Source organism: Meles meles, chromosome 4 (genome assembly GCF_922984935.1).
Source record: "Meles meles chromosome 4, mMelMel3.1 paternal haplotype, whole genome shotgun sequence".
NCBI classification, from domain to species: Eukaryota; Metazoa; Chordata; class Mammalia; order Carnivora; family Mustelidae; genus Meles; species Meles meles.
Window position 1 is genome coordinate 155,955,538 of NC_060069.1, and position 24,721 is coordinate 155,980,258.

A 24,721-nucleotide genomic window follows, 5' to 3' on the forward strand; every position below is an offset into this window, starting at 1 on the left:
ACAGACTAATTTCCCGTTAGACAGGTTCCTGCTGCCCCCAGCTTCTTACAGAGATTGGGGAGGGGCAGTTACTTCCAAATTTCCTATCCCTGAGTCACCATTAAAACCAAAACCTTTTAAAAGTTTTTTTTTTTTTAAATATTTTATTTATTTGGCAGACAGATCACAAGTAGGCAGAGAGGCAGGCAGAGAGAGGGGAGGAAGCAGGTCCCTGTGGAGCAGAGATCCCGATGCGGGGCTCCATCCCAGGACCCTGAGATCATGACCCAAGCCGAAGGCAGAGGCTTTAACTCACTGAGCCACCCAGGCGCCCCCAAACCAAAACCTTTCAAAAAAACAAAGCAAAACAACAGCAGCAAAACAAACCTTTGTATTCCATTTAAGCACCTCACCCATTGCATCCTTTATCTTCAAGTCTTATTTTTGTTGTTAATTCTTCCTTTACTCAAAGCCCTTAAAGATTTTCCTTTTAAAAATATTTTTTAAGATTACTGATTTATTTGAGAGAGAGCGAGCGAGAGAGAAAGAAAGCACACAGGACTGGAGTGAGGGGCAGAAACGGAGAAGCAGACTCCCCGCTGAGCAGGGAGACTGATGCAGCTCCTTCCTGGAACTCTGGGTTCATAATCTGAGCTGAAGGCAGATGCTCAACTGACTGAGCCACCCAGGCCTCCCCTTCCTTAATTTTTATTTTTTTATGAGCTCAGTTGTGCCTTTAAGGAATACTTAAAAAGCACGCACACACACAGTGCTTATTATGTTCTGGTTGGTCTTCTAAAGCCTTTACAAATATTAACTCACTTAATATTCTTAATACCCTAGTAAGCTGATATGCTTATCATCCTCATTTTTATAGATGACAGAACTTGAGGCACTGAGGTTAAGCTTCTTGCTCAAGGTCACACACCTGGTTAAACATACTGTGCTTCACATGTATGTGTTTGTGTGTCTGTATATGTGTCATTGTGTGTATTACTGCTTTGGCCAGTCAAGGGTATTTTTTTCCCTCCACAGCTAGTGGCATGTTCTAGAGATGAGAATTCAGAATAGTTGAAAAAGCCACTGTTTACCATTCAGTTATTTCTTACTGATGCCATCTTTGCTTTGCTCTCCCTGGGTTCTTACTCAAGAATAGTGTGTACCATGTCAATTTGGAATTGATACATAGGATGAAGACATTAAATGAAAATTGATATTCCCACTACCACATTCTGCCAATACATCTAAAATTCAAAATACTCCATTCCAGCTCCAGATTTCACAGCTAACAGAAATGCATAAAATAGAGGCAAAGACAGATATTCTAAGGATATCTTCTTTGGTAGCCGGAAGTTTCACACTCCATTGCCATGCCTCCATTGTAAAATTTGTAACAGGTGAGGAGTATGCCATTCTATAAATGGTAGAGTGGTAATTATGCAAAGGCAGGCAGCTGGGACATAAAGAGCCTCCTGATGGCTGACCCCTGGCACCGCCTCAGATTAATTTGAGAAAAGCCTCTTGTGCAAGATGAAGATCTGGAGATTGGTTTTTATTAAAAAACTTTGTAACATACGCTGTAGAAAGGCTGAATTACTTCCTATTTATTACGTGAATGTGTGCTATACTCCAGTTTGAGGACTGCTTTTCTACGAATTTCATTTCTCACGTGTGCACTTCAGTCTAAGGGTGAATGAGTGCTTGGGAATTGTCTAAAACCAAATGGGGACAGAGAAAAAAACAGACCTCTTTCTGACACCTTGTGGCAGCAACTGAGCACTACAAACACAGTTGGTTTCATTTGTGATCTCATCACATCCATGGCTCGTCACATTAAATACTTGAAAGTGTCTCCTCTCTTTTTTTCCTTAAATATAAGATATATCTGTTAAAAATGAACACAAAATCCCCATTGCATGGAAATTGTCTTTAATGGAAATTTTCGAGCCTCAGCCTTTGAAGGCCACTTGGACATTTTTATGCATTTGAATATTACTCAGAAATTTAGGGAGTTTCCTGTAGCATGAGGTTGATTGGCATAGTCATTCACACTGTATTACTGTGAATAAAATCAGACCTAACATCCTTGGGTTTAAACTTTTATTTGATATTGTGTAATGGGTTAATAGATATATATTACTCCATTGCTAAGGTTTAATTATAATGAACTTGGAGTAAATAATATAAAAAATACCAAATACTGACGTTCCATGAGACCACTAGAAAAGCCTTTTGATTAATAAGTGAAGCTAAGTTTATTAAGCCTAATGCACTCAGGAAAAAACACCCCCTTGGCAAAAGTTTTAGTTGTGTCTCACAGTAATTTTGAGGTAGGCCTTGCAGGCTGGGTAACTTTCTGACTGGGTAGTTCGTAATAGGCTTTGGATTTGTGGACCCAAGGAGGCAAGGTTTTGAAGCAGGTGTTGATGAGTAAACTATTTAGTTGATTAGCACATCCTTCTAAGAACCTTACCTTTGATTGAGGTTGTTTCTTCCAGGAATATCCTGAAGCAAGCAGCTATTATTTTTGCTTGGTCTCAGTGTTGTTTATTTTATTTTTACTATTTTTATTTCTTTTAAAGATTTTAAAGTAGTGTCCACACCCAACATGGGGCTTAAACTCACAACCCCGAGATCAAGAGTCCCAGGCTCTACCGACTGAGCCAGCCAGGTGCCCCGGTGTTGTTTATTTAATACAGGGACAGAAAATTAAATTGGTTTCAGTTCTTAAAAGTAAGACGAATTAATTTACATGAATCATTGGTTTGTTTCAGCTTTGCCCGAAGTTTTTACATACAAATTCTACTAGTCACACTTGGCCATTCAGTGCAGTTGCTGAATTAATAGGTATGTAAAATTGACATTTCATGTATAATCTGTTGCTTGCAGTTGAAGTTTTAAAAAACTTTTCATTGAAAAATAATATGCATATGAGCTGTTTAATAAAACAGATGTATTTTGAATGGTACCATCGGTAAAGTTTATCTAGCATAACAGCTATTCAGATAGATGTCAAATTAATTATGCTCAACCGTCTCTGTACTATTATTTTGCTAAATTCATAAAACATGTTGAAAATATTTTATTCTGATTATAAAAGAAATTGACCTGTTGTAAATATGGGAGTTGCGTTGTTTTGTTTTGTTTTTAAAGATTTTATTTATTTGACAGACAGAGATCATAAGTAGGCAGAGAGGCAGGCAGAGAGAGGGGGGGAAGCAGGCTCCCTGCGGAGCAGAGAGCCCGATGTGGGGCCCGATGTGGGGCTCGATGTGGGGCTCAATCCCAGGACCCTGAGATCATGACCCGAGCTGAAGGCAGAGGCTTTAACCCACCAAGCCACCCAGGCACCCAGGAATTGTGTTTTTTTAATAGTTGAAGAGTACATATAACAGACAGTTTTTTTTTCTGATGTTAGCAAGTAGGGAGATTAATGTTACATTAGATTTGTGATAATACATTTTTGTTTCCTCCAATAGAATGATTAGATATAGAATTGTGTTTTAATAGTGTTTCAGTGAACATGAGAAGAGACAAAGTTTTGATCAGATTTGCATAATGGGTCATAATTTTTTTCCCTCTGGCATGGTGAATTTTTTTTTATAAAGACTTAACTTGTTTGAGAGAGAGCAGGGGGAGGGGCAGAGAGAGAGGAAGTGGACTCTCCACTGAGCGCCGAGCCAGAGGTGGATTTGAAGGCCAGGACTCGAGATCTTGACCTGAGCCAAGAGTCCGTCTCTTAACTGACTGAGGCGCCCAAGCGCCCCTGATTTTTTTTTTTTTAAGCGTGTGTTTGAGAAACACGTAATAAAAGAAAGTATATTCTTGGGAATTCTTAGAAATACTTCAGATTCTTTGTCAAGAAGGGGTTCTGTCTTAGATGTATAAGAGAAAAAAAAAAGAAGAAACTTTTGAGCACCCTTCTTTTCTTTGGCATAGATTTTCCAAAGTCTCCCAGCTAATATGTGCTGTTCAGTTGGTTTTTTAAAAACCCATAAGTGGGTATAACACTGCAGCTCTTCAAAGCCGTTCTTTTTTATGGCAACCCAGAGGAGCCACCCAAGCTGGGATTGTTCCTTCGAGTATAGTGATTGTCTCTTCGGGTATAGTGATTGTCTGGCTTTGGAGTAGAGCGACTGAAAGTCATGGTGTTCTTTGTGCTGTATCAAATTTAAGTGAAACACCATTTTTCCAGAAGTGGTTGATTAAAAAGATGATTTTAATTCTAGGCTGCCTTATGGAAGGATAGTTTGAGAACCATTGTTTATGTTTAATCATAAAGACTTCAAAATAAACCTCAGTAAGTATTTTTAGTCAGTTAAGGATATTCAAGTAGAACTTAATTCACAAGCTGATGTTAGTTGCTGCTTCCGTTTTTTCATTTTTGTAGTTTTTTTTAAATGTGTTCCTTCCTACTTATCTATTCTGAGACAAACAAGGAAGCTAAACAAGAGTATTACATGGGGATCTGTACAGAGATCATAGAAATGTAAAAGCCACCAGAAACTTTGGTTAGATTGGAAAGGGCCACAATTTGAAGAACTGTGTAGAAGGTAAACCTTCATGTGTGCATCCAGCTTAGCAGAGAACAGGACTGCTTTCTCTTTATTCAGTAACTGCATTGCATGCCCTCAGTGTCAGCTTGTGTGTAGTGCTAGTTGACACTCAGTTCCCAGTTTCTCTCTCTCCATAGCCAGGCTGGTTCTTTGGGCAGTAGAAAACCTCCCTATCTTGATCGTCTCCTTGGTACAGTCATTCTTGTTTGTAGCTTTTCAGTAGTGGGCACCAGTGTGACAGATGGAGGGCTTTGGGAAGGGCTAATTCTGTAACGATCAGTGAATGATGTATAGCAAGATACAGTTTAGTTTCAGGTTTTCAAGCCTTAGGGGTTCCTAAACATTTTATTTAAAAAAAAATATGTTGCTTGTTAAAGGATTGTTTGGAACTAATTAACTCTTTAAAATGCAAAATCAAAATTTCTCAAAACTTTTGTTTCCCAGATAATGCTTATGATCCTGATGTGAATGCTAAACAGATATGGATTGACAAAACAGTGATAAATGACCATATATGCTTGACATTCACTGATAATGGGAATGGTATGACTTCAGATAAGTTACATAAAATGCTAAGGTATGTAGAAGTGTCACATTTCTTTCTTTTTCTTTTTTTTTTTTCTTTTTCTCTTTTATTTGAGAGAGAGAGAGCCTGAGCAGGATGAAGGACAGAGGGAGAGGCAGGCTTCCCATTGAGCAGGGAGCCCTACATGGGGCTCGGACCTGAGTCAAAGGCAGGTGCTTAACTGACTAAGCCACCTAGGTGCCCCAAAAGTGTCACATTTCTTTTTTTCTTTTCTTCTTCTTCTTCTTTTTTTTTTTTTTTTAAGATTTCGTTTATTATTTGACAGAGAGAGGAAACACAAGCAGGGGGAGTGGGAGAGGGAGAAGCAAGCAGGCTTCCTGCTGAGCAGGGAGCCAGATGCAGGACTGGATTCCAGGACCCTGGGATCATGACCTGAGTCAAAGGCAGAGGCGTAATGACTGAGCCACCCAGGTGCCCAAAAGTGTCACATTTCTTTAAAGATTTTATTTTTTTATTTATTTGACAGAGAGAGAGATCACAAGTAGGCAGAGAGGCAGACAGAGAGAGAGGAGGAAGCAGGCTCCCTGCAGAGCAGAGAGCCTGATGCGGGGCTCGATCCCAGGACCCTGAGATTATGACCTGAGCCGAAGGCAGCAGCTTAATCCACTGAGCCACGCAGGCGCCCCAAGTGTCACATTTCTTAAAAACATTGCTTTTACCCAGTTCAGGGGTTTCATGTGTCATATTTATTGCCCATACTTTCTGTTTTTTAAACATGATATGCTGTACTCACAACCCACTCTGTTCCCTTAAGTCTTCCCCATTTCCTACTGCTATGTGATTATTAGACAATCTCTGCCATTCTCACCCCATCCTGTGTGACTTAACCTAAAATTCCACCATTCCTTTAGAGTCGTAGTGCACTGGTAGCGCTTATTTATACCCTAGTGTTAATTGGTTCGTATCTCCAGTAAAATGCCACTTTTGGTGGGGAGTCATTTTAAAGGATTCAGAGGATAAGGAAGGAAGCAAGATAAAATAGTCATAAAGCCTCTAGAGTCACAGAATAGGATGTCAGTATGAAGCCAAATGTGCCTGAGAAGGAAACCAAGGTACCTAGTGTAGATATAGGGTAGAGAAAATGTGGCAGCAGAGCCCTTTGTACTCTCCCTTAAATACCTGTTATTCTTCCAGAAACTTGATGCCGTTAGTAATCATACTATAGTAGGCTTGCTGAGATCAAGGGAGTTGTTCACATGTAGAAGAAATTTCCTGGGTGAAATCTCAAGGGTCCCAGGATCCCAAATGAAAGCTTAGTCGTTTTGGCAGGGCGTGACAGGCAACGAGCTCCTGTTTTAGTGTGTCATTCTTATACCCTACAATGCAGATTTAGTTTTCATTTCAGAAATGGAGAAACACGGCAAAATAGGTTAAAAGTGATATGCCCAAGTTTATGTAACTAGAGAGGATGAAGCTAACATTTATACCCAAGGCTTTTTACTTGATATTATAATTTTTGAATTTAAAAAAATGAAAATTATACATATTTTTAAAATCTCTCTCTCTCTCTCTTTTTTTTTTTTCCTTTTTAGCTTTGGCTTCAGTGACAAAGTCACCATGAATGGTCATGTCCCAGTTGGATTGTATGGGAATGGCTTCAAGTCAGGTTCTATGCGTTTGGGTAGAGATGCAATCGTGTTTACCAAAAATGGAGAAAGCATGAGTGTGGGCTTCTTGTCTCAGACCTACTTGGAAGTCATAAAAGCAGAACATGTTGTTGTCCCAATAGTGGCGTTCAACAAACACCATATCCTTTTGATTTTCAAATAGAAACTGGAGAAACTCTGAAGAAATACTCTGAACCATTCCTTCCTTTTGCACTCCTCCAGATTCTCGTTTTTTAATCAGTTTCCATGATAGCTCTTGTTCCTACCCATTGTCTCTTACATCTGTGGCTAAGCCTTTATCCCTTTCTTCTGTTGGAATTGTGCCATGGAAACCCTTAATGTAAGGTGATGCTTTCTGTGTTCAGCACCCTGTAGCTCTCCCCTTTATTTCAGTTGTATTATGTCTAAAAAGATGTGTGGTCTGCTTTGAAATTTTTCCTAAGCCCGTGAAAAGCAAGGTATCTTTAGGAAAACAGCTTCTGTGTTTTTTATAAACGCATTCAGATATTAGGAACCATTAGATTAGGAACCATAATAAACTTACTCATACTTCATCTTCCTTGGTGTTCATCTGAAATCAAACTGCAGTTTTAAAACTAAGAAATTAATTTAGGAAAAAGTTATCTGTTACTGTTTAAGTTTCCATATTGTAATCATAAGAAGTATGTTGTTGGTGTAAGTCTTTAACTTAAGATATACGACAGATGATAAATTTAGCAGAATCAAAAGCAAGCCTTGCAGCAATTCTGGAACATTCTCTGTTTTCTACGGAACAGAAATTACTGGCAGAACTTGATGCTATTATGGGTAAGAAGGGGACGAGGATCATCATTTGGAACCTTAGAAGGTAAATGTGGAGCTCAGCGCGTGGTTTCTCATTTGGGCAGGAAATTGCTTGTGCAGGAATGGTCTTATTACATTTATCCATTGTCACAAGGAATAGAAATACATTGGAAGGTACTCAGTTTTTGGCATAGGTAACAGTTTGTCTTTTCCAAGAGTGTTTTATTGATGCCACTTTGGCTTCAATTCGAGATAATTTCCTATTGTTAAAACTAAATTTCCTAGCCCTGCCGTTCAGTATCTGTAGAGCTCAATTCTCACTTTCTGTTATTCTACCCCTCCTCAAAAAGAAAAGGGAAGAAAATATCCCAGCTAATAAGCCCTAACTTGTGTGAGTTAGGAAGAGAAATGTTTGTTGGTTACTTAAAGCTAAACATAATTTAACAAACTGGTGAGAAAAGTAATGTAGATGAGATCTCTGTATTGCTAAAGATTGCTGTCCTTTATCCTTGTGAAGATGACATCATTTGCAAATGAGGTTTTTTAAAAACTTAGGATACATGTATAATACTGAGATATTTAGACACATAGCATGATAGGAATACAGCACAAATTGAGTGGTAAGCCTAAAATACTTTAAATCTTTTCTGATCTATGTTCCCTTTTTTTCCTTGCTTTGCTGCCAAGCCCCTCCCATCCTCACTCCCCTCTTTTTTAAATTTACATTTTTTATTTTGAGATACCTGTAGATTTGTATGCACAAATCTCATGCATCGTTTATCCAGTTTCCCCCAGTGGCAGCATCTTGCAAAACTGTAGTACAGTAGTGTTGATAGCGACATTGACAGAGTCAAGAGGACATTTTCATCACCCGTGATCCCTCATGTTGGCCTTTTTTATCCACATCTCCTCCTTCCTAATCCCTGATCACCTCTAACATCTTCTCCATTTCTGTAACTTCAGCATTTTAAGAATGTTATATGAATAGAAACCTACAGTGTGAAAGCTTTTGGGATTGGCTTTTTCATTCATCATATTTCTCTGGAGATTCATCTGGGTTCTTAAGTGTGTCAGCAGTTTGCTTCCTTGTCCTTGCTGAGTAGTATTGTGTGGATGGACCATCGTGTGTTTAACCATTCACCAGTTAAGCGCATCTGGATTTTTATCATTTTGAGTTACTGCAAATGAAGCTGTAAATATTCGTGTACAGGTTTTTCTGGAAATAAAATCTTCTCTTTTTCTAAGATAAATGCCCAAGAGTGTAATTGCTGGGTCATATGGTAGTGACCTGTTCGGTTTTTTAAGAATGTTTTTCACAGTGCCTCTACCATTTGACTTCCCACCAGCAGTGTGTGAATGTATATAGTTTTTCTGCATCTTCCTGGATTTTTCTTTTGTTTTTCCCTTCCTTGCTTTTGTCTCTCCCCTCCCCCAACCAGGATGGGTAAGTGTTTTGTTAATGATTTGCTTATCTTCTGTGAAGTTATAATTTCGCTCTTTCAAAAAATTGTTTTTATAGCTACAAAAATGCAACAGAGTTTGATTTTGATAAGGATAAATATGACATCAGAATTCCTGAAGATTTAGATGAGACAACAGGGAAGAAAGGGTACAAGAAGCAAGAGAGGATGGACCAAATTGCTCCTGAGAGTGACTATTCCCTAAGGGTATGTATTCAGCTCTCTTTCTGAACACGAGACTATCATCAAACAATGGAAATTTTGTTACCCGTTTGTGTTACAAATGCTGCAAGTGATCTCTAAGTAAAAGTATCTCAGACAGGAACCAATTTAACTTTACATGAGCATACTGATGGTTTTATTTGCTCAGAAAATAGTTTTTTTAATTGTAAATTCATCAGGTCTAACAGCACTTGTAGTTTTTCACTGTGTGGTTAGATTATTTGCATTAGGAATACTAGAATCAGTATGTCTTACAGTAGCCATATTGATTAATTCAGGAAAAAACACCAAATTCAGTGTTTCTCTTCTTTTTTTAATTTAAAATATTTTAGAACACAACACCTTAATTTACATCCTAAAGCAAATAAATTATAGACTAGAAATCACGTTAATACAGTTTTGTATATGTGCTGCCGAAGCGAGCACACGTTAATACAGTTTTGTGATAAATATCTCTGACATTTAACCTTAGAAATAAATGTTTTCAAGAGCAAAGAAATGAATACTGTTTAAAATGTTGATAGGATAATAAAAATACTGTTTCTTGGTCACTATGGTAAGACATATAATACTAACTTCCCTTTATTTTTTGTGCTAAGATGATTCCATAACCTCAGGCTGAGGATACTTTCAACATTTACACATTTACAACTTTCTGAGACCCTAGCAGTTATATACCTCAAAACGTTATTGAAGTATGTTCCTAGTTATTGAGAAAAATCTTGCTCAATTATGAAATAGGTCCAGGTGTGGTGAGGAGATGGTGTGGATTTCGTATACTGTGAAATAAAATGTTTTAAAATATCATTTAAAAATTTTGTAAGTGACAAAACACCACTAATTTTGAAATTGGGAATCAGGAAATAAAGAGAAATGGTTCAATTTCAGTTTTGTGTTGAACCTTTCATCTGTCTTTGTGTTACTCAATTCATTTCTTTATATGATGGCTTGGAGGCAGGCATAGAACTGCATTTTTTTTCCCCCAAGATCTTATTTATTTATTTATTTATTTATTTGACAGAGTGAGAGATCACAAGTAGGCAGAGAGGCAGGCATAGAGAGAGAGGGAAACAGGCTCCCTGCCAAGCGTAGAGCCCGATGGGGGACTCCATCCTAGGACTGAGATCATGACCTGAGCGGAAGGCAGAGGCTTAATCCACTGAGCCACCCAGGCACCTCAAACTGTGTATTTTTTTTAACATGTTCTAGGATACAGACTTTGGTCAAGATTGTAAAGTATCTAAACTTTCTTTTTTCTTTTTTTAAAGATTTATTTATTTTAGAGGGCGCATCTGTGAGCAGGGGGAAAGGCAGAGGGGAGAGGGAAAGAGGAGGGTGGGAATCCCAAGCAGACTCCTGCTGAGCACAGAGCTGATACAGGCCTCAGTCCCAGGACCTTGAGATTATGACCTGAGCCAAAATCAAGAGACGGCTGCTTAATTGACTAAGCTACCCAGGCATTCCCGTGTTTAAACTTTCATACATTAAGAATTGAAAACACAGGGGTGTCTGGGTGACTCAGTGGGTTAATAAACCTCTGCCTTTGGCTCAGGTCATGGGATCGAGCCCCACATTGGGCTCTCTGCTCAGCGGGGAGCATGCTTCTCCCTCTCTCTCTGCCTACTTGTGATCTCTTTCTCTCTCTGTCAAATAAATAAATAAAATATTTTTAAAAAAACACATTTAGATTAGTGCTGACTGTTACAGTTCAATTTTTAAAAAATTCTAAGTTGATCTACTTGGCTTAAGTGTTGGTGTATTATTTATGATATTTTCCTTTTCAGGTGTACAGTAGACCTTCTGGTCTATTTTTGATTTTGCTTGTTAGTTTTGCCTAAATAAAATTTATCATTACTTTTAAACTGTGATAGTAATATATTTACTTGACAGAAGAGTTAGAAAATACAGTCTTGTTTTGTACATATGTACATTTTTTAAAAATTAAAATGAGAGTGCTCACTTTGGCAGCACATACACTAAAAAACGTAAAATGAGATCACATATGCTGTTCTATAACTTTTTTAAAAAGTTCTATTTGTAATATATTTATATAGGTCAATAGATTGCTGCAAACCATTTTTCTAGCTATAGTGTAATTGAGTTTATTTTTAAAGAAAGCAATCAAATGCTAACTAATTTCAGCTTTAATAGTCTATATTTTTGAAGAGTTCGTGGGTCCTTTATCAAAGCAAAGTGGCAGGTTTCTTTTTAAATACACTTATCAGTAATATTGAACAAATACGTAGGTAATTATTTGGAAAGGACAGATATCATTGTGTGTCTTTACAGGCTTACTGCAGTATATTATACCTAAAGCCAAGAATGCAGATCATCTTACGTGGACAGAAAGTGAAGACACAGCTTGTCTCAAAGAGTCTTGCCTACATTGAACGTGATGTTTATCGACCCAAATTTTTAGTATCCTTTCTTTTCTTTTTTTAAAGATTTATTTATTTGTACAGTGCAGGGTTGCGGGGGAGACATGAACAGGAGGAGAAGCAGGCAGAGGGAGAAACAGGCTCCCTGCTGAGCAAGCAGCCCAGTGCAGGACTCGATCCCAGGACCCTGGGATCATGACCTAAGCTGAAGGCCGATGCTTAACCAACTGAGCCACCCAAGTGTCCTTTATTTTCCTTTTTATGATGCTGTATGAAGATACATTTATAAAGCGTATTTCTCTTCCCCCATTCTACTTCTATCCTGATATGGAGTCTAATCCTCTCCAGCGTTGTCTTTTTTGGTATACTTTTAGATTCATTAAAAAATGACTTGGAAAGGATGATTTGAGGGGAGTGAAGTAATGTGTTCAGAATTTTCCTTAATATTTAAGACTAAAACAGTGAGAATTACTTTTGGATTCAACTGCAGAAATAAAGACCATTATGGGATAATGATGTATCACAGAAATAGACTCATCAAAGCTTATGAAAAAGTTGGATGTCAGTTAAGGGTAAGCTTTATATCTGAAATGTCTGTATCTTTTATAAAAGTTAAAATATATCATGTTGTTGGGTCAAACAATATGAAATAATAAGCTTTGCTTAATGACTTTTTTAAATGCCAGTGTGTTTAATAATGTTGGTATGTTGGTATGGCACTTGAACTTAAAATACTTTTATATTAATTTCCCGTTTGGTCCAGATAATCTTATGAGGGGGACAGAATATTTTATCTCTGTTATACAGAGGAGGATATGGAGGATAAGAAGTTGAGTAACTTGGTCTAGACCTAAAATGAGTATGGTTCTAACGTCCAGATGCAGACCATTTGACTACGTTTGGATATGGATCCATTGTTATTTCTGGGATGAAACTGGTTAGTTTTATTTAGTCCTGACTCAGTAGCCAGAAAAACAGGATCATATAGGTGATTTACTGCTTTGGAATTAATTCCTAGATAAATTAGAGCCTTCCTCCTAAACCGCTTCCATTGTCATAGAATTCAGTTTAGGATGATGAACATTACGTGTTTTCACAGAAAGGGTTTTTTTGGGAGTATATGTGTTAAGAATTAAGTGATAAATTCTGAAAATTAAGTTTGTTAAAGGTATTAAGCCTAATCATATCTTGTTTTCCAAGGTTATGGTTTCCATTTTCTATTCATCTTACTTCATTCTAAGTTCTTTCTAGAATGATGTGGGCTCTATGCCGTATGCTACTGTGGGTTTATCTTGAATATTACTTAATAGGAGTTGTAACTCTTAGAATTTAACATGACATGAGCCCAGAATATAGCATTTTTGCAAAAGTAAGCAAACTTTGTTGGGCTTTTTTTGGTAACCACAAAAATTCAGTAAACAGCTAAAATACAAAAATTTGGCAACCATGATATGAGGTGTCAGTAACTTTTATTTAAAAATGCTAATTTTCATTTATAATTGGACTAGTAATTTTCTTTTTTTTTTTAAGATTTTATTTATTTATTTGGCAGAGATGACTAGCAGGCAGGGAGGCAGGCAGAGAGAGAGGGGGGAAACAGGCTCCCTGCTGAGCAGAGAGCCCGATGTGGGGCTCCATCCCAGGACCCTGGGATCATGATGTGAGCCGAAGGCAGAGGCTTTAACCCACTGAGCCACCCAGGTGCCCCGGACTAGTAATTTTCATCAGAAATACTCTGTTATTAAAGTTATGGGGAATTTCATCAGTAATTGGAAATGCATTTTTGATAATAAGCCTTATTTCTCAAGTGCTTTGGGATTCAAAAGAAACAATGTATCTGCAACAGAATGTAAAATATTTTTTTTTTCTTTTATCCTTTATGAATCTGACTTAAGATACACAGCCATTTTCCAACCCAGTTAAATTTGCATTGTGTATACTTTCTGGTTACGGTTGACCTTGTAAAAAATAGGCTTTTACAGCCAACTCTTACATTGTTTTTCTTTACTAGGTGGTGGACGGGGCATAGTATTTGCATTCTGTAGATTCAATAAGCAGTTACTAAATAAGTGTCAGATACCCAGTCTGATTTGCTCAGAATAAGAAGATGATAAGGTACAGAGCATGCTGTCAGAGCTCCGGTGAGGGGAAAATGTGGTACAAGTTGAAAGCATCAGAAAAAGCTTCTTGGAGGCAGTGGTGATTGCGATGAGTCTTAGTTGATGTTACTGTGTTGAAAAGTCTGGCAAGAGTTTTCCAGGCAGAGAAAAATCTCTGCAAAGGGAGGGAAAGAGGCTTGGGAGAATGTGACATCATTAAGGCAGTAGCAAACTTTGCTGGGGCATATCAGGAGAATGATGGGAGGGAGAGAGACAAGAAGATAAGGTTTGAAAGAAGGTGAACCAGAACTACAAATTGGAGGGCATTGTGGTTTATTAATAATAGGAGATGAGGAACACTGATGGTTTTTAATAGAGTGGGATTAGATCTGCATGGTTTCAGCTATATTTCTGAAAAATTTCACTTTGTTATTCTTTCACTTTTTCCTTTTGTAGACTCAGCTATAATTGCGAACAAGATATTTTTGAACTTAATACTTGTTAATCATATATAGATAATCAAATATATGACTCATATACTTTGAGTTCAGTATTTTAGCTAGCAGCGTTTTGTTTTGTTTTTTTGGTTTTGTTTTGTTTTTAAGATGTTATTTATTCATGAGATTGAGAAAGGCAGAGGCAGACTCCCTGTGGAGCAGGGAGCCTGATGTGGGACTCGATCCCAGAACCCCGGGATCATGACCTGAGCTAAAGGCAGATGCTTAACCGACTTACCCACCCAGGTGCCCGCGAGGAGCATTTTTTAAAAAATAGCTTGAATTGAATTGTCCTAGGTTTTTACTTCATCTCCAATAGCAACTGGATGTGTAACTTTGGATAAATGATTTTAATTTTTATCTGGCGAACTTTTGTTGGAGAATTATTACTATGGTCTTTGCTAAATATTGTGGATATTGAAAGGAGTTAGTTGTAGTTTCCACTGTCTAAGAAAGGCATCCCAATAGAGGTGGTCTTTTTTGTATTAAATTAGGGATGATAATACTTGTCTAAATGGATATTTGACAACAGTGGAAGTAGTTTTTCTTTTTTGTATTAAATTAGGGATGATAATACTTGTCTAAATGGATATTTGATAACAGTGGAAGTAGTTTTGGAGGAAGGCTCTAATGTATTTAGGAATTAACTTCTAGAGAAGTAAAATAAACCTACCAGACACTATTTTTCAATTTAAATTTCGTAAAAATAGGGATAGAAAATGGAAGAAATGTTCCATACAAATTATAAGTCTTTGTGGAAGGTAATTATTTTGAGCATTGTGTTTTATGCTTAAAATACTGATTCCAATTTCTTTTTCAGGCAAACAATATGGGTGTTGGAGTAGTAGGAATTATAGAGTGTAACTTCCTTAAGCCAACTCATAATAAACAAGATTTTGACTATACTAATGAGTACAGGTATGTTACCTGTTTAAGTTACTGGCTTTTTACAGTTTATTTTGGGAATACTTTCATCTCTTTTCCTAAGCTGAATTTTTTTTTTCCTGTCTTGTGGATGTTTTTATCTTACAGAACTTTAAGAAAATTGGTAGGTGAGAGCCTTGCTTAGAAAACACCTTTAGCCCTCTTCTCCCAACCTAGGAATTATATCCTACCCCATCACCAGTAGAAATATGTTCTCCCTGTCTTTATTGATGAAGTATTTCTGAGATTTATAGTAGAAATAGAGGATGTTCCTGCTCTATTGGTGTCAACATTTATTATGTAATATCATGAAACTTTGTGCTTGTAGATGGGAACTTGAAGGTAATTTAGTCCTGTGTACTTTAGACAGAAATACTATGATCTTTTAAGAGTGGTTAGAAGTCACAGAATGAATATGACCATTAGTTTTACTGTAGATTTAGGAAGCACACTTTCCCTAATGAGCACATATGATGGAGTAGAATGCAAATGTCGTGGGAACATTGGTGATAAAGATAAAGATAATGTCACAGGCCCTTTTTTTCAAATAAAGAACAAATACAACAAAGTAGAATAAAGAAAATAATAAAGGTAAGAGCAAAATTGATGAATTAGGAAACACATAAAATACAGAAAATCAGTATACACCCAAGAGTTGACTCCTGGGGCAGAGGCTACTCCTGTTAGTTGAACAGGGATAATTTAATATAAGGAATTATTAACTAGGATAGTAGAGGGTGATTACTAGAAAGGGGTCAAAGGAGACAGTAGGTTTCCAGAACCAGCAGATACAGAAGACTAACTATTCCCTCAAGGTTGAGAAAAAGGACTAGGAACTAGGAGAGGGCCCCCTGCCCCTCAAGTCAAGAGATTCAGATCTTCTTGTAGCAGTCATGACAACATAGGAACAAATTACCTGCAAGTTTCTTGCCAGAAAAAGAAGGCCTGGCCAGTGCTGGACTGTAGATGTGACCTGCTGTTGCCAGAGGCTGTGGGTGAGCTGGAGCTATTCTGTAGAGGGGATCGGTCTTTGCCCAAGGATATGGACACACTGGGACTGGTCTCTTGATGGAGGTAGTGGGCTGCTGGAGGGCAGAGCATGGCTAGAGAGCACAGCTGGAGCTCCTCTGGGGGCCAGTGGGCTCCAGCCAAATAATAATAATAATAATCAAATAATATATACATACATACCAGGACCTGAAGGACACTTGTGTTGCTGTCACCTAGCAGGCTCATTGCCCTGTTAGTCCAGTTCAGCATTCCTCGGACTGCCAAATGATAAATGCTTATATGACCGAGCTTCAGAAAATCGCAAAACTGAGCAAAGAGGACTGAATTTGGAGCTGAGAGACAATGAGTTCATAAGTGACAAAATCAAAAAGCCTCAGGTTTGTTCTTTGATAAGATTAGTAAAAGGACAATAAGGGGTGGGGGGTAGAAAGCAGAAATCATCAATATCAAAAACGAAAAGGAGACGTACCCAAGAACATCAAAGGAATAGCATGAACAATTTTTACCATCTTAGATGATATGGGCATGTTCCTTTAAAATTGAATAAATTTTTAGAAGACTTCCCACATATTAAATTCAAACATTTTAAGAAGGAAGGAACACCAGTCTTACACTATCTTAAAGGTTTTATGAGAGCACGTAACTCTGGTAGTGAACTTGTGAATACTTCCTTACAAGAAAGGGAATTTATGTCTCTCATGATCAAGATACAAAAATTTTAAAATAATAGCAAATGCCATCTAGTAATACGTAAAAAGGATAATTAATACATTAAAACCAATTAGATTATATTCCAAGATGACATGGTGGTTTTAATATTCAAAAATCAAGGTAGTTCATGACATTGAAGTTAGAAAGGAAAAATCTTCTAGTTATTTTCATAGGTACAGAAAAGTCACAATACCCACTTGTAATTTTTTTTATTTGAGAGAAAGCACACATACAAGTGAGTGGGGTGGGGTTGGGGTTAGGTAGGTGGGGTTAGAGGGACAGGGAGAGAATGTTAAGCAGGCTCCGTCCCTGGGGCTTGATCCCAGGACCCTGAGATGGTGACCTGAGCCAAAGTCTGAGCAACCCAGGCACCCCACCCATTTGTAATTTAGGAGAAAAAAAGGAGCGCTTACAAAATCATGAGTAGAAGGGCATATTAGCAATACAGAGCATTTACAGAAACAGGAAGTGTCATTCCTAATGCTGAATTTTTAATATCCCCTTAATGGATGAAAATGAGATAAGGATTTCCACTATCCACCATTGTTCCTGAGGAAATAACCATATCATAAAGAAAGAAAAAGAAGTAAAAGTTACAAGGGTTAGAAAGGAAGAAATAAAACATTTCTGTACAAGATAATATTTAGTATATAGTAAGTCCAAAATAATCTGCACATTTAGAATTGATGAAGGAACAAGTTAAGTGGTATGTGTTCTAGGATTGATTGTTGGATAAGAAGTATTCAGAAGTCAGTAGAATTTGTGTTTACCAACAACTAAAAACTAGAACATGAAATTTTTTTAAAGTCATGAAGTATCAAAAAAAATCAGGTACTTTGGAGTAAATAAAATATGCAGCATATATACTAAAAATTATGGAATATTGTGGAGTGAAATTTAAGCCCCAAGTAAGTAGGCATACCAGGTTCAAGAATTGGAAGGCTGAATATTACAAAATGTCACTTTTTCTCTAAAATAATTAAATGCAATTCCAATTTAAGAAAAAAAAAAAAAATCCCTGCCAGTTTTTGTGGGTGTTGATACTATTAATAGGCTTGCTCTAAACTTTATGTTGAAAGTCAGAAGACCCAAGGTAGTTAAGATAATTAAGAACAACAAAGCAAGAAAACTTAACCTAGTACCAGTACCTATAAAGCTACAGTACCTAAGTGTGGTATTAATGAAAGGATAAGCTGTCTAGTGAAATAGAGAAGCCAGAAATAACCCCCCACTTTTATATGTTTGGTGAACTGATTTATGACAAAGATTACATCATAGAATAGTGGGAAAATGATCATCTTTCCAAAAATGTTGGGTCAGTTGGCCATTTGTGTGGATAATATGAACCTACTTCAAATGAAGCAAAAAACTGATACAGGATGGATTTTAGACCTGTGTAAGAAAGACAAAAACAAAGTGGGAACGAGAATATTTTCAAAACCTTTAGTTAAGCATATTTTAAAACAAGATGCAAAAAATATCATAATGGGTAAAATGGAAAATTATTTAAAATGAGTAAGACAGAGAATGTTGGCAAGATAGAGCATTTGGAGCCCTGGCACATGGCTGGTGGGTATGAAAATCAGTCAGTTTTGAGAACTATTAGTTTATTGAGTAAAACCAAATATCAGTGCCCACCCCCATAACCCTGTAGTTTCACTCTTCGGTTTATTCTCAACACAAATGGGTGCAGTCTTTTGGATTGAGGAATGGTGGTGATGAGAGGAGATGAAGAGAACTTGAAAAAGGGAAGTTATGTTTGGGAGGGAAGATTCTCATTTGGACACTTAAATGTTATGTGATAGTGACGAAAAAATTAGTTGGAGATAATAGGTGGGGATAGAAATGTCTGATTAATCTGCCAGTGTAGAATTTGAAGTCTTGATGGTTGAAAGCTTTATTTTAAATTGAGACTGTTAAACTGACTATACCTTGTGTCTGCATAGTTCTGTCACAGTAGGTGCTTAACTCGAGTGATTGCTTAAGTGTGGCCTTGGATCCCGCTGATTGGCTTTTTATTAATATCTTATTGGGGAAGGAGTGACAGTCTTAATTGTGGGACAGAAGCTATTTTAAAATACACTTGCTGGTGTTGATTGCATACTTTTATAAACTAGAAGTTTGAGCTCTAATTTGAATTGAAGCTTATAGGTTTATCAGTTGGAGTTGGAATTTAGAGTGCCTGTGGTTCTTCCACTAATTGGTCTGCAACATACTTTCTCCACAGAGGACACAAAATATTACTGTTTATATCTTCAAAGATGATCTTGGCTCTATTCTGGGAACTTAAAAGTGTCCTTGTAGAAATTGCCATTAGAGCATTCTTTACTAACTATACCTTTGGAGTCATCAATCTCCTTTGCCCTGTAGTGTGCACATGATCCTTACTAAGTCATTTGTGCTTTCTCTGTATTTGACAAAGGTTTGAACTTTATCTTTTTTTTTCTTAAATTGATTTTAATTTACCTTTTTAGGCTGACAATAGCAGCGTTAGGAGAAAAGCTGAATGATTACTGGAATGAAATGAAAGTGAAGAAAAATGCAGAATATCCTCTAAATTTGCCAGTTGAAGATATTCAGTAAGTACATTAAAAAATATCAACCCACTCTAATATCAAGATATGATATTGGAGGGTATAGTGATGGTACACAAACTTTGAACTAAGCCAGAGTAAGAAGTAAATTGTATAACTCAGTCAGCACACCATGAAATGAGCCAGTGAATGTACACATTAATACATACACACAAAAGATTCACGAAGCAGTATTTATCCATACGTTGCATGCTGATACTTACTTCATTTAAAAAATATAAGTCTTGACCCATTAAACTGATTTCGTGATCCACTAATGGGTTGCATCTCATAGTTGGAAAAACTCTGGTCCTTAGGATCATGGCTCTAAATCCAGACTGAATTTAGATTCTAATTTTGCTTAAATAATGATGTGACACTGGACATGTTACTCGGCCTTTTATAAGCTTCCTTTTTTTTTTAACTTGTAAAATGGGACCATTAGTAGCACTCACCTCCTTGAGTTAGAAGACAAAGAATATGCCTTACAAGCATTCAGGAACTTGATAGCACACAGTGCCAGTTCTGTGCATGAATGAATAATAACTGTGTACTGATGGAAAGATGACCAAAATATGTAATTAGGAACAAAAAAGATGGAATTCAGTGTATTAATTTCCTATTTTTTTAAGTGTCTATACACATGCATAATTCTGCAAGCATAGAAAATTCTACCAGGGTTTAAAAAAATGAACAGTGGTAAGCTCCTAAAACAAGGATTTGTGTTTACTTTATAAATTTCTGGAGCACATGGCTGGCTCAGTTGACTGACGGAAATCTTGATTTCGGCCCAGGTCATGATCTCAGGGTTGTGAGATGGAGCCCTGTGTTATACTCTGCACTGGGTGTGGAGCTTGCTTGGGATTCCTTCTTTTCCTCTCCTTCTGAATAAATAAACAAATTTCTGGATTGTTTAAAATTTATGTAACCATGTAAATGCATTTTTAAAAATTGATACTGAAAATTTTATATTAAAATTTATATTTAAAATTTGTTTTTAAAAGTTTATATTTAAAACATTTATATTTAAAATAAAAAATTATATTCATTAAGATGAAGACTTCTTATAGTTAATGAAATGTTAAATGAATACCCAAGTTCTTCATAGGATCATTGTAATTTTCAAATGATAAAACTATAAAGCATTTTATAAACTGAAAGAATATATAAACTTTAGATATTCAGAGATGCACTTCTAATAGAGGCTAAAAATGTAATAGAATTATTAAAAATGCTTAAATTATAGTAATAACAGCTTGCCTGTTTTCTGTATGTGAGTGTTTTATTGTGCTAATAAATATACTAGATTGGACATTGGAAATGCTAACTTAATATAAATTTCAAAGGAAGGCTTTTGGAATCTTAAAGTTGTTTTTTTATTACCAGAGAACAAAATTGAATAGTACGCTGTTAAAAACATTTAAGTCTCTGTTTAAATTGGCCTGTTGGCTTTAACCTTTCGAAGGTAACCAGAGCTGTTGTTTTTAAAAAATTTAACTTGCTGCACAACAATAATTACGTCTCAGGCATTTCAGGAACAGAATTAAATAAATAATAAAGGCATTTTGCGGTAAAAATGATACAGAAGGGACGCCTGAGTGGCTCAGTTGGTTAAGCGGCTGCCTTCGGCTCAGGTCATGACCCCAGCATCCTTGAATCGAGTCCCACAGCGGGCTCCTTGCTCAGCAGGGAGCCTGCTTCGCCCTCTGCCTCTGCCTGCAACTCTGTCTGCCTGTGCTGGCTCTCTCTCTCTCTCTAATAAATAAATAAAATCTTTAAAAAAAAAATGATATAGAAGATCTAATGAAGTGTACTTTGCATCCATATTTTCATACTAATATTACATCATTTTGTTACAGGAAACGTCCTGATCAGACATGGGTTCAGTGTGATTCCTGTCTAAAGTGGCGAAAATTACCAGATGGAATAGATCAACTTCCAGAAAAATGGTATTGCTCCAATAACCCTGACCCACAGTTCAGGTACCATATAGTTGGTAGTACCCTTTTTGGAAAGGCAGAAAGTACTGTTCAAGATGTATGAACAGGCGCTGGTGACGTGTTATTCCCATGTGATTTTTCTGACTAGAAATTGTGATGTTCCAGAAGAACCTGAAGATGAGGATTTGGTGCATCCAACTTACGAAAAAACCTACAAAAAGAAGTGAGTTTGTGTTAATGTTTGGTGAGAAGATAATGCCCGTACTATTAACGCTGGTGGGTGTGCAGCATTAGTTGATGCTTCTTCAAGATCAAGCTAGTACAGCCCAGGAAAGATTATGACCCCAAAGAAGATTTTGATGTGGATGCATAATATTGGGAGTTTTTTGGTTTTTTTTTACTTTATACCGTGGATACCTGCTCTTTTTCCACCTGCCATTTACCCTGTCCTATCTACACAGGATAGTTTGCATACAGAATAGTTTGTCTTTTGGGCCACACACAGATGAATCATAAATGAGTACTGCCTGACATGAGCTTATAGTCTAAACAGGGAAGGTGAAACACGTGCATTGAGTTGACAGATACCATCGAAGTCAGGATCCATTCTGTTGGGAAGCCCATAAGGAGAGATGACTTCTCTCTGGAGATGGGAAGAGAAATCTGGATCAGGAAAACTCATGAGGCATATTTGTGTATGTAATAGGCCTTGGAGGATGGGTTAGATGCAAATGTACAGGAAACGGATTCGTTCTGCTTTAGAGCAAGTACATGAATGGGCATAATGGAAAATAGAGGAGGGAGGGGAAGTTGGCTAATGAAGGGTAGTCAGCTCTGGTGAACTGTGGGCTAGTGTCCACTCACAGAGGCCAGGTCCATGTAGAACTTTCAGGTGGTTTTGATTTAGAGTGCCTGGTTTTTGAAGATAAATCCAGCAACAGGACTGTGAGTAAAGAGACCAGTTAGAAGCCTGTGTGATGTTCCTGCTCAGAGGTCTGAGAATAATGCTGGTGAGGGTAGAAAGCTTAAGGCAGACGTTGTGCATTACTGAGATAGGAGGTAGAAAGTATTTCCCTGCCTGCGGGCTTAACACTGATGATAATGAAATTGAAGCAAAGTTCAGTGTACATATTAGTGAAATGGCAAGTTTATCATTGGGAAACATTGAGAAGTAATAATCAAATTTAAATGTGTTCACTTTTCATCTTTTTCTTTTTCTTTTTTCTTTTAGAGATAAGGAGAAATTCAGGATCAGACAACCGGAAATGATCCCTCGGGTAACGGATGAAACCTTGCATTTTATAACTGTGTATTATATTGGGTGGTGGCTAGTTTAACAAATAGTTTTAAAGCTTAGGAGTTACATAACAAACAGTGATTTTGTTCATTCAGTCCACATACTCCTTTTCTTATACCCCTTCTTGCCTGCCTTCCTAGCCCAGCAACTTCACTCACTGTTCAGTTTACTATTTAGTCAGACATCTTTTGAGAAAAGGCAGGCATTCAGAATCTTAACACCCAGGCACCTGGGTGGCTCATTTAGTTAAGCGTCTAACTCTTGATTTTGGCTCAGGTGATGATTGCAGGGTTCTGAGATGGATCCCCAAGTCAGGCTCTCTGCTGGGTGTGGAGGCTGCTTGGGATTCTCTTTCCCCATCTCTCTCTCCCTCTGCCCCACCCCCTCCTAAAAAAAAAAAAGAAAAAGAAAATGAATCTTACTGTCACATAGGCAGTTAAGGAAAAATTCACAGGAAGCCCTGGGGAGCCATGTTCTACTACTAACCTGGACCAAAGCTACACTGTTTTTCTTTCTCTTTGTTGAGCACTTTCTTAGTGCTTAATGGTGTTAAGGAGCTTTTTCTGGGTATCTGGGTAGACAGTTGTACTTCTTGTGTAAGGAAGTTTTGGTCTGCTTCAGGAAAACACTGAAATGTTTTCTTATGGTAAAGACTTTGGGTTTGGAGGTGAGAACAGAACTGGGTGGAAAAGAAAAGTGGGCTTACTTACTCTAAAAGCAGTATCTTTGACTTGAAAAACAAGTTTTTAATTGTATTTTAGTAAGTCCTATATAGTATAGGGTCAGTAAATTTTGCCATAAAAGACCGGATAGTTAGTATTTTAGACTTTGTGGGCCACATGCAGTCTCTGTTGTGTATTCTTGGTTTTGCTGTTTTGTTTACATCTTTAAAAATGCAAAACCATTCTTCCACTTTGCAGGTTGGATTTGGCTTACTGGCCTGTTAGTGGCTCTCTGGTATAGCCTAAAGAATTTACATGGTTCAAATAATTCTCATTGTTTTCTGGGATATGGGGCAAAGGGAAAATACTATCTTGTGTTTTGGGGCATGGCACATTAAAAAAAGTCCTTTAAGGTCGCTTTTCTTTTTTCCCACAGATTAATGCTGAACTCTTGTTTCGGACACCCCCCGTGTCAGGTCAAAGCTTTTCTCCTGTGAAGGAAAGTGTTCCAAGAGGACATCTTTCAGAAGTGGCAAATACTTATGCAACAAGACTTATAAATAATCATCGAGGGTCACCTCAGTCTGAACCTGAGAGCAACAAGTCAGTGGCTAAAATGTGTTTTTCCAGTGGGGAATGAATATTAAATAGAGTCTTTACTTGACAATTCTATGGCAGTATTGCACTTCCAAGTTTATGTGCATGTAAAGAGTCTTAAGGATAAGTTAGTTTACCTTTATTATCTAAACTTACCCCAGCCCACTCATGCCATCCATTTAAGTCAGTTTTTAAAATATCAGTTGTATTCCTTATGGAATTTTCACCTCTTTGAAATTCTGTATAGTATGAAAAGTCCTGCTTTTTAAATTACCACTATCTTAAGAAAACCATAAAGCAGCTAATAATACAACACTGTAATGTCAGGTGCGACCCATGAGTTCTTAGCTCATTGTAGGCTGTGTATTTTGGATGAGTGGATGGAGAAGGAAGGGAGCAAGAAAGGTATGAGTGATATGTAAATTGAACAGTTAGGTCTTTTGACTGGAATGGTCAGGGAGGGTTTGGGATGAGGTAGTACTTGGTTTGGTTCCTGAAACTCTGAAAGCAATGCTCTGTGCAGGTGGCTCATTCAGAGGGAATAGAATGAATACAGGTGAAGAAGAAAGCATGATGGGATGCCTGGGTGGCTCAGTTGGTTAAGCTGCTGCCTTCGGCTCAGGTCATGATCCCAGGGTCCTGGGATGGAGTCCCACATCGAGCTCCTTGCTCAGCAGGGAGTCTGCTTCTCTCTCTGCCTCTGCCTGCTGCTCTGCCTGCTTGTGTTCTCCCTCTCTCTCTCTCTCTGACAAATAAAGAAGTAAAAAAAAAGAAGAAGAAGGAAGCATGATGCTAGTGAACTAGGGGATCAGACTGACTACACTTGGTCTTTTTTGTTG

The 24,721-nt window shown here is 37.4% G+C and overlaps 1 protein-coding gene across 1 annotated transcript in view; it reads left to right on the forward strand.

Moving 5' to 3' along the window:
* The window catches only part of MORC3 (MORC family CW-type zinc finger 3), a 43,726-nt gene that overhangs the window by 9,846 nt on the left and 9,159 nt on the right, over positions 1–24,721 (forward strand). Inside the window, exons 2-14 of the mRNA XM_046001935.1 lie at positions 2,754–2,826; positions 4,980–5,112; positions 6,654–6,868; positions 7,428–7,575; positions 9,031–9,178; positions 11,483–11,611; positions 12,024–12,143; positions 14,988–15,085; positions 19,288–19,392; positions 21,246–21,368; positions 21,475–21,549; positions 22,558–22,603; positions 23,722–23,888. Of these exons, the coding sequence (XP_045857891.1) occupies positions 2,754–2,826; positions 4,980–5,112; positions 6,654–6,868; positions 7,428–7,575; positions 9,031–9,178; positions 11,483–11,611; positions 12,024–12,143; positions 14,988–15,085; positions 19,288–19,392; positions 21,246–21,368; positions 21,475–21,549; positions 22,558–22,603; positions 23,722–23,888 (1,580 nt within the window). The remainder of the gene's footprint in view (positions 1–2,753; positions 2,827–4,979; positions 5,113–6,653; positions 6,869–7,427; positions 7,576–9,030; positions 9,179–11,482; positions 11,612–12,023; positions 12,144–14,987; positions 15,086–19,287; positions 19,393–21,245; positions 21,369–21,474; positions 21,550–22,557; positions 22,604–23,721; positions 23,889–24,721) is intronic.